This window comes from Musa acuminata, chromosome BXJ1-1 (genome assembly GCF_036884655.1).
Source record: "Musa acuminata AAA Group cultivar baxijiao chromosome BXJ1-1, Cavendish_Baxijiao_AAA, whole genome shotgun sequence".
Taxonomy (NCBI): Eukaryota; Viridiplantae; Streptophyta; class Magnoliopsida; order Zingiberales; family Musaceae; genus Musa; species Musa acuminata.
In genome coordinates, this window is record NC_088327.1 from 7,402,226 (window position 1) to 7,412,831 (window position 10,606).

The 10,606-nt window shown below is 38.3% G+C and overlaps 2 protein-coding genes across 5 annotated transcripts; one reads left to right on the plus strand and one right to left on the minus strand.

The window, feature by feature from the left end:
• Positions 1–611: 611 nt before the first annotated feature.
• LOC135642472 (uncharacterized) lies at positions 612–5,557 on the minus strand. The gene is made up of 3 exons (XM_065158679.1): positions 5,152–5,557; positions 1,855–2,007; positions 612–1,057 (listed from the first exon to the last, which is right to left on the minus strand). The coding sequence occupies exons 1-3, from the start codon at positions 5,404–5,406 to the stop codon at positions 824–826; spliced, it is 642 nt and encodes a 213-aa protein (XP_065014751.1). The 5' UTR covers positions 5,407–5,557; the 3' UTR covers positions 612–823.
• Positions 5,558–7,035: 1,478 nt separating this feature from the next.
• LOC103984019 (protein RTF1 homolog) lies at positions 7,036–10,009 on the plus strand. 4 transcript variants are annotated; one of them, XM_009401414.3, is made up of 2 exons: positions 7,036–7,193; positions 7,667–10,009. In XM_009401414.3, exon 2 carries the CDS (start codon positions 7,691–7,693, stop codon positions 9,689–9,691), a length of 2,001 nt encoding a protein of 666 aa, XP_009399689.2. In that variant the 5' UTR covers positions 7,036–7,193; positions 7,667–7,690; the 3' UTR covers positions 9,692–10,009. The 4 variants fall into 4 exon arrangements, with proteins under 4 accessions (XP_009399689.2, XP_009399705.2, XP_009399697.2 ...); XM_009401430.3 differs by having other exon boundaries at positions 7,049–7,199; XM_009401422.3 differs by having other exon boundaries at positions 7,080–7,274.
• Positions 10,010–10,606: the final 597 nt, after the last annotated feature.

Consider the following 10,606-nt stretch of genomic DNA (forward strand, 5'->3'; position numbering starts at 1 on the left):
TGCCACGTTTTCAAAAATGTCTCGATTTAAATCGATTCGATTCGATTCCCTTAAGCACTATGTCGATTAATCCTTCAAATATATTATTCCACGTACTAAACAGTGTTATGAGTTTTGATGTGGATTCCCGACATGAGCGGCAATATTCTATCTCAGCTATTGAGCTAAGCTTTTAGAAAGAACGATTAAAGTTCAGAATTTTATTTTTCTTAAACAAGTTTTTTATGTCACAATAAAAAATTTAGTGTCATTCTCGAGTTTGTTCTTGGTGGCATTACCCAATCACTGTGTTCAAAGTTCGAGTTATCTCCTAAAAACTTTAAACTCTTGGAATTATCACATAATCAAATCACTATACAATAACCCTTTTCTTCATTTGAGCTTGCTCTATACAACCAAGTTGTGTTCACATGACTACACTGAACTGACTTCGGATGTTATAAATATATTTGTTTTTTTTTTTCTAATAGGTGAACCCTGTGGGATTAATGGCCACACAATCAAATCTTTGTCACACTGTTTTTAAGCTAGAAACAAAGTTAGTGAATAATTTTTTTCTTATATTATATTTTGTAAAATAATACGCACTTAAACTGATATAAACTTTAAAATAATATAGGATACATATCGACACATGTATATTATATGTTGCTGGATACATCAAAGAGAGTTCATTGTTCAATATATTTCACCGACCTCATTAACCAACAGAAGAAGGTCACAACACAAAGCAGCAAAAATTGACAAATGCAACACAGATACTATTGTGCCATGTAGAGAGGACAGCATCGCAAAAGGATGAGTCGAAACCAAATACAATGTGTCATACTTTCATTTCAAGGTCAGGGGTAACGGCCTTCCTCTTCAACTTCTTGTGGGTTTCAGAATTTGTTGTGGTCTTCATCGCAGCTCCCTCGCGTGTGCTTGCTTTCACCAGCTGATCACCTTCATCCTGCTTGGTGTGTCTGGATTTGGTTTCCAGATCACCATCAGTAGCTTTCAAACCCAGATTCAAGTCCAAATTAGTTTGGTTGATATCATCATCCTTGTCTGAAGCCTGGAACATGATATCAATCTTAGGAGCTCACTCTTATATCAGGAAACCCGGAGACATGAATACCCTTGGTGTATACACTTCAGAAAGAATAATAGTTAGAACTTAGAACAATTCTGTGGCGAATGAAAATACAAGCATCACAAATGCTTTGGTGTAAATGAACAAGATGGTATCCAAGCACAAGGAAAAATCATCTCCTAGTGGGGAAAAAGCCACAACTCCACAAAAAAAAGGGTGCATGATTCAATTTATTTATAGCAATCAAGGCTGGCCGAATTATTGCAAGATGACGATAAGTTGAAATGCAGCCAAATATTAAGCTTAAAGCATATGGATTAACTAATAATTTCTATGGACCATCAAATTGGTGGCTAACTTTGAGAAACAATATAATCCCACTTAGAGTTCAGATGCAGTCGTTGAGTTGACTTGATCAGGGTGGTCAAACCAGCTTCTAATCTTCTCTAGAGTTTAGGTTCCTTTTCTTTGATCATCCAAAAACTAAGCCAACCAAGCCCCAAATCACACATCCATCCCACTTGAGAAGATGAAAATCCAGAGCATCAATAATCGGCAAAAATAACATCAAGCTGTACATTTCTGTAATCAGTGATCAATAAAGACCAGCCCATTCAATAGGATTCAAATTTTGCTATATTACTAAAATGATAATAGATGTAAGAACTGAGTGCTTATTTTCCACCGACCCTAATAAACCTATCAGTTCAGTCATCTCTAGAATATATTATCCAAGAATAAAGCAGCAAAAAAATGATAAGAAAACACATTATCATAACCTGAGCTTCTTCCATTGCAACATCATTCATGTCAGGTTTTTTTTCAGAAGAATCATTCTGGGTTGGCTGTGAGGAAGGATCAGCTTCATTAGGTTTATTCTTATCATCTAGCTTTTCAGCAGCCTCTTGTTTTTGCTCTTCAATTACAGAAATCTGCATTGTTCATAAAATCCGATAACCATCAGCCAACTAGTCTATTATATAATAGATAGAAAGTGCATAGAAAACTTAGCTTGCTTTCTGTATTGATATAGATGATAACTTATGAAGGAAGATGAAAATGGCCCAAATATACTTCTTTCCAATAAACAAAGACAAGACAGCCATATGATATTAACAACCCTAGATGTTAGGGAGAAAGTATAAATGTATAATCAATGTTTTTAATAGGCGCTCGGGCAAGGTGAGGCAAGGCCCAAGCACCTTGCACAATGTCCGAGCGATGCGATTGATTGAAGCATCGCCTGAGCGCTCACCTGAGCCCAGGCACCTTGAGCGAGTGCCCGATTGAATACCTACGAATCAAACCAGAATATGAACTCTAGTTCGATTGAACAATAACTTGGTTCAATCAAACTAATTAAATTAAACCCTAAACCCACCCCCCCACCCGACCCAATGAAACCCTAGACTCTCGCCACCCGACCCACCTTTGGTCCGCCACCACTGCCTTCATGTGTAGCTCCCTTTGCCACCGACGGACAGTTCTAAAGCTTCCTCCACCACTGTTGTTTTTGTGCATAGCTCTCTACGCCACTACTTCTTTCATGTGCAACTCCCTTCGCCACCGAGGGACAAGTCCAAAGCTTCCTCGGTCGTCGACAGACACATCCGAAGATTCCTCCGCCCCTGATGCAGCCAGTCACAGCTTTCTCCGCCATTGCTGCCATTCGCAGCTTCCTCCGCCGCCACTACCATCTAAAGCTTCCTCTGCCATCTAAAACTTAGTTGGCCTTGCACCAACAGGTCCCTCTAATATATGATAGAATTTAAATTAGCCTCCATATGAAATATTAGATGAGATTTTATTTTATAATCATATTTATCAATCGTAATATATATTTCTTATATTTTAATATTCTAGAGCATCTCGCTTCGCTTGGGCGAGCACCTAGTGCCACGGATGTTTTGGGACCTTAGCGCCTAACTCTTTTAAAAACAATGTGTATAATAGAAAAAAAATTATTGTGTTCCCTAGATTCTTGACATATCATATGGCATTATCATCAAGAAGCATAGAATATTCACACTTTGACATGCTACCAATATTAGCTAAAAAAAATTAATACCAGAAGATGAATTAAATTTCTTCATATATTGATTAAGAAAAGTTATTGAGATTGTAAGAGGTCAAAAGTATACTGGCATATGCCAAGAGAATTAGAGAATAAGATAATTCTTGGGTTTTAAAAGCTTCTATCATATTTTGACCTACAAAACCAAGACAAGGGAAATCCATCTGACTTCTCAAAAAAAAAGCTAATACGAAACTTAAATTTTATAATAAATCAATTGAATTTGAAATTGATAATAGAAAACAAATGTTTAACATACAGCATATTTATACAACATGACTTATTAGATTGGAAATGGATACACTGTAGACAATACCAAACAAGATAAAGTCTAGTTCATTGTTTTTCCTTTTTTGAGTGAGAAAAAAAAATCTGGCATACCATATTTAACATAATAAAATCTTCACAAAAGCAAAGACCTTTAATGTTCATTCAAGCATTATTCATATCTAGTAGTCTAATAAATATTATTCTACAGTATCATTTAAACTCAACAAACACTTCTTAGTTCATAATTCTGTTTATATCTGTCCAAAAGATTGAAGAAACAAGAAAATTTCCAGACTCAAGTAGTCCTCATATATACATATAAACATTAAAATCTCCAGACACGACACATATTTTATTTGTTCTTGCTGTTCCATCAACAGAAATTTAAGCATTCTATGGTTAATGTAAAAGTAGAAACAGAAAAGGATCTGAATTTGGGAATTGGAACAAAGGACACAGAAGGTTACCACCACAACAAACTATCTTTAGATTTGGGAAAGTTGAGCAAGTATAGTTCCATAGACAGAACACCTTTGATATATATGACTACAAAGTACAAAATTGTTGAAGCCAAAGCAACACATTCAACAGGTGGCAAGAAATTCTCTTAAGTTGGTAAAGAGTATGATATTTTCCGGAGAATTTGTTTGTGTTGTTTTCTCTCCCAAAATTCTTGAGAGACCGAAAACAGAATAATGCAAGAGCCATTTTCTTGACTGAGAATATATGCCTAATGGGGAAGAATTATATGCAGACATATTGCCCAGAAAGCCCATCCACACATTAGAAATCTAAACTACATGTCAGAAATTGATTAATGTCAGCTCACTAGACATAAGTTGAGGCTAAGTTATACATTTTGGGTCCTTGATAAACTTTGGAGAGTTGCTCCTTGGTTGTGCAAGTTTAAGCAGAAACCTAGTAAACAAATTATTCTTACATCCCAACTAGATTGTTTAGCTTTTGAAAAAGAAATTTGCTAATATTAACAAAGCTTCCTTGACTAAAAATTTGACACCAGGTTCAGGGATTGATATAACATTCACAACCAATCACATAATTGCATTAAAGCTCCAACAAAATATTCTGACATTTGTGTTGCCCTTCATAGCCTATTCCCTAGTGTCAGTTTATTGTTGTTGTTGTTATTGTTGATGATGATGATGACAAGGAGGATGATGACGTCTCCAACTTAGCAATTAATTATTCTGCTGCATCCACAAAAGGAAAAAGAACGATGGCTTTGATCATATTATGTCATCTTGAAAGTAGAGAGACATTGATAGCTCAGGCAACAACCTAAATATCCGTCCGACACCAAAACCTAAAAGGCCTAAGCAACAAATAAAGCATCTGAAATTTCAAATTTTGTGCCAGGCGCATCGGGTGACGAACACATGGAGCCCAGTCATACCTCATATTCTAGCTATCCTGATCTTTCTTCGGGTTGGGAAAAAGGGAAAAGAACAGCACACAGAGAGAGAGAGAGAGAGAGAGAGAGAGAGAGGAGAGAGAGAGACGTTTTAATCGATGATTTGCTTCCCTAAGAATAAGACCAATGATCTTGAGAAACAAATCGATAAGAAGAAACGGTAACGCAAACCCTAAGAAAAGCCAGAATTATAAACCCTAGAAAAAGCCAGAGATCCAACACCACAGTCCCCAGGAAAGAACCAAGCTTTACGGTCGGAATCGAAATGAGTAGCCATGAGGAAGAAGGGGGACCAGTTACCGGGACGAATCGGAACTTCCGGGGCGGCGGCTCCTCGGGATGGGGGGCGCCGTTGGCAGGCGAGGAGACAGGGGCCCACTTGTAGAGGAGGAGGTGGGAGCGGACACCGTTGGCGCTGGCGGCGGAGGAGGCGCTGCTACTGGGGTGGGCGAGGGGGACCCACCTCTTCTTCCACTTCCTCACCGGTCCGCTGAAGACCGTCGCCGGCCCGTACCGGGTCGACGACCGCCCCAGCCGGGCCCCCACCCCCTCCATTCTCGTATGCTACGTTGCGATATATACTCCCTTTTGCGTAGGCGGAGAAAAGGAGAGTTCGGGAGGGGGGAGGTGACGACGCCGGCCTCGTCTTCCGCTCTTCTAAACTCTCGCCGTCTCGTCTTCTCTCTTCGTGGTTGGTGGAGTGGACCAATCAGAAGTTTGCTTTTAGCAACTTAACTATAAATTCAGAAAATATAATAAAATATTAATTATAAATCAAACCCTTATTCAAACAATTCTTTATTTCATCCCCCTAACTCTTACTGTACTAATGTTACTCTTCTTCGTCACTCTCTCGACCAACACCAAATGACTCATTGTTCATCACTCGTTGCTCGACAAACGAAGAAGAATTAAGTAAAATAATAAGTAGAAAGAGGAGGAAGACGAGTCGCTCTGTATCACTTATCGCTTACCATTAGGGGAATTAATTAGTAAAAAAATCCAAATAGAAAGAAGATTACTCTTTTCAACCCCTTTTTGTTATTTAAAATTCCATATTAAGAATTTTAAATATTCATAAGTTATCCATTTATAAATAAACATATACCATCAATTTATAATTTATTTTTAATATTTTTTTCATTCATTACTTATGAATAATTTTTTTCTTCTTCTCCTCCCCCCTCCTCAGCCTTTTAATTATTGGAGGTAACGTAAGATGATGAAAAGAAAATAAATGATAAAATAAATTAAATTAAAGATATAAAAAGATAATATAAAAATATATTTTTTAAAATTTATTATAATAATTTAATAATTCAGGATTATGTATATTTAATAATAACACAAAATATACTATCTTTAAAATTAATTGTATTATCATAGAAGATATCATGTTTTAAACCTTTGTATATCTTATAGAATATGCAAACGATGGAGACGATAAAGAGTACAAAGATAGGGGTTATGGAAAAAAAAAGGATTAAATCAGAATTAGAGGGACTATGAATAGTAAAATATGTTTATTTTATTAATTTAAAATGAAAATGAATAGTAAAAGAATTATGAAATAAAAGTGGAGCTCTAAATAGTAACATATAATAAAAATCCTCACCAATCAAAACAAAATTATTAAAAGTACTTATCGATGTAAAGTTTTATAATGATATATTTACCCTTATGAACATAATCCAACATATGTTTAAGTACTCTACTTACATTCATAAAAAAAAAACTTAGAATTATCATATTTTATTGATTATAATATGATTAATTATTAATTAATTATGTTATTTATATCATAAAAATAATTAAAAATTTTAAATCTCTCACTTGAAACTTGTTTGCTAATGCAATCCATATTTTATAAGATCAAGTATGACAAAAAAAAAAAACAAATGGGTAAATGAGTCAAATAAATTGTAAGGTTTTGATAAAAAAATCATAATTTTTTATATATATCTACCTTTTCAATATTTGAAAACAACTTATTTTTCCTTACAATTTTAACATATATAAATAATTCTCTTCATATATATATATATATATATATATATTATATGACATGTGACATGGACTTAATGGGCCTATATGGGCCTTGGACGACCAGGCTTTATAACTGCGGATTCCAAGTCCGGGTGCTCGGCAGGATTTAATTATCCAACTCACGTCCGCACGGGAACAGAACAAATGCCGCATCATTAAACAAAGAGAGAGAAAAGATCAATCGAGAGGGTGCCGCTTCGCCGTCAGCGCCATCCCTAAATCGCCTCGATACAAGAAAATCCTCGACGATTTGATTTCCCTTCCCATCCGGAGTCGATCGATTTCGCCTCTTCGCGGTTTGTGTTCGTATTGCTCGTCTTGGTCTGCGAATTCTTCAATCAGCTATCTTGGTTATCTTTCGTGAATATTACTTTTGGGTATGTGTTTCTTGTTTGATTGGTTTCGTGTGAAACATGCCGATCTTGATGCGATTTTGTGCGAAAAATAATTTTTTATCGTTTTTTCTTCATGATCCGGGGATTCCGTTTTCGATTGCGGTATCTTCGGTTGAGTTGTTGTTGCCGTCTTCTTGATGAACTGAGGAGCTTTGATGACAGGAAAGAAGTGTCTCTCAATCTTCTGAGGTAATTAGTCCCCGATAGCACAAGGATGGCTTTACGTCTACCCAAACTGAAACCTGTAGACCTATTGGGAGCATTATGGACCCTGTGTTCTTGTTCTGATCTTTTGCTTCTCTTTTGTTGAAGAAATGTCGGATTTTGATCTCGTCTAAGCTTTTGCTGAATGATTAACTTTTACTTTATTGCAGGTCTTTGAGAAAGAACGGGCGGTCATGGCCGATTTGGAGAACTTGCTATTGCAGGCAGCAGGGAGAACTGGATCTGGTCAGAAAAACAATAATTCACGCCCACAGTCAAGATGGAAGCGAGACAACTCTTATTCCGATGGAAGTGATTCAAGGGACGACGACTCTGATGATCCCAAGTACACTAAAAGAAAGCCTTCTGGATCTCAGGTTCCACTAAAGAAGAGGTTTGATCCACCTGAGAAGGACAAGAGGGGCGGCTGGAGGGATGATGACAACGATGACGGTGGTGGCAGGCACAGCGATGATGACTCTGACAGTGCCCCTTCAGTTGGGAGTGATCTTTACAAGGATGATGCGGATAAAGAAGAACTGGGGAAGATGTCTGAATTAGACAGGGAGATGATATTGGCTGAGAGGAGTACAAAGATAGATGATTACAAGTTAAAGAAGATGGCACGAGCATCATCATCAAAGATGGAGAAGAGTCGAAAGGAGAGGTCTCCCCCTCTGCCGATCCGTGGACGCTCATCAGCCCAGAACGACAGGACAGCTGCCAAGAGTGCTTTGAATGAACTAAGAGCCAAGAGAATGAGACAACAAGATCCAGAGGGTTATCGCAGCCGGTTGAGGGATTTGACCGGAGAGGGAGCCATTGGTGGCTTCGCCCTCCGTGATTCTTCTCCCTCCAAACGCAGAAATCTTGGCATGGCTGCTAGTCCACCTAGTGATATTAGCAACGAAGGTGAGAGTGGAGGCAGAGCTGATAGTGATGATGATAGGTTCCATGAGGACAAAAAAATTGATGATGATTTGTTAGAGGATCTGTCGCCATCTAGATTAGATGCACCTAAGTTTGAGGATGTTAAAAACATAACAATTAGAAGGTCAAAGTTGGTTAAGTGGTTCATGGAACCCTTCTTTGAAGAGCTCATTTCCGGGTGCTTTGTTCGGCTTGGCATTGGGAAGACACGATCTGGGAAGCCCAAATATAAGTTATGCTTGGTCCGGAACGTGGACGCAACCGACCCCGGGAAACACTACAAGCTGGAACATTACACTACGTATAAGTGGTTGAATTGCATCTGGGGTAGTGACTCCTCGGCAGCTAGGTGGCAGATGGCTATGGTCTCAGATTCTCCACCATTAGAAGATGAATTCAACGAATGGAAATGGCAGGTGGAGAACGATGGTGGCCGGATGCCAACCCATCAGGAGATTCTTGATAAGAAGGAAGAAATTCAGAAGATAAACAATTTTGTGTATTCAGCAGCTACTGTAAAGCAGATGCTGCTAGAGAAGAAGTCGGCCTCCCTGAGACCAGTAAATATTGCTGCTGAGAAGGATCGGCTGAGGAAGGAGATGGAAGTGGCACAGAGCAGGCGAGATGAAGCAGAGGTGGAGAGGATTAGAGCAAGGTTGAAGGAGTTAGAGGACATTTCTCGGAAGACAAAGCAGGTTGATGAAAAGGCTGTTAGATTGGCAGAGATGAATAGGAGGAACCGAGCTGAGAACTTTAAGAATGCTTCAGAGTTGAAACCAGTCAACACGAGCTTGAAGGCTGGGGAGGCTGGTTATGATCCATTTTCAAGGAGGTGGACAAGGTCAATGAACTATTATGTCTCAAAGCCTGGGGGCGATGGTAATGCAGCAGCTGCAAATGATGATCATGAGAAACCTGTGGTGGCAGGAGTTGCAAATGGGGTAGTGACAATAAATGGGGTGGAGGCTGGTGAGGCAGCAACTGCAGCAGCTCTGCAAGCTGCAGCTGGTGCAGGCAAGTTGGTAGATACTAGTGCACCTGTAGACCATGGAACAGCATCGAACTTTCTGCACAACTTCGAGCTGCCAATCTCTTTAGCTGCCTTGCAGAATTTTGGGGGCCCTCAGGGTGTGCATTTGGGATTGATGGCAAGGAAGCAGAAGATTGAGGCGACCATTGGGTACAAGGTGCCTGATAATGATGGGAGGAGGCATCCCTTGACTCTGACAGTCAGTGATTATAAGCGTAGGAGGGGTCTTCTTTGAATCAATGCTTTTTATCAGCCTGGACCATCATTGTATCCGTTTCTACGCCAGTGTGCTGATACATCATCTGCAAGTATTTCTCTGTCGTCAAACAGGTAATTCAAGTTTTATTTCTGGTGAATGAAAGCACACCCATTGGACCTACTGGTTGTCTGATGAATGATGTCCTGCTGGCATTCGCAAATGAGGATTCTGTTTGTGCACTGGTTTTTTTCTAGTCAAAATCTTCTGGGTGGAGTTTTTCTTTAAATTTCATCTAGTTTCGTCATCAAGCTATTCAAGTTTTACTTCAAATGAATGAATTCACTTTTTTTTTTATGAATGAATTTACCACTGGTGATGACCTGCTAACATCGGCAAATGACTGACTCCATGTCTCTCTTTTGTTAAATCAGACAAATTATATGATGTGATGTCATAGCTTGCAATAAGGTTTTTTTGAGTTTCCTGGTTAACTAAATTATACATCAATCTGTGTTATTTCAGCTATAAGATTTGCATCTGAATAGGTAACAACGTCATGTTCCAATTAGTTACTATTTCATCTATATAGAATGCGTGATTTTCAGCACCTTATAATGTTTTCCATTTATATTAGCTTGGAGGTTGGTATAAGATTAAGCCTTTGTTTCTCTTACTGCTTACAGCTGTGGTATGTGGACAACATAAATGTTCATGCTTATCAAAACATACTCCGTTTTTTATGGTTTATATCCTGTGCAAAAACTATCTGCATGTGCTTCTTAGCAATGTTAACATGTTTGATGTGCATGCTACAATTGAACAGATGATGCAGTGGAAGCTACTGCAAATAGATGTGTATTCTTAGATCATGCATCATCAAGTGCTTTGAGGCACTTTTTCAAATGTTGTTTGCCCTTTATTATGTTCTTGTGTAGTTGATTCAAGAAAAAT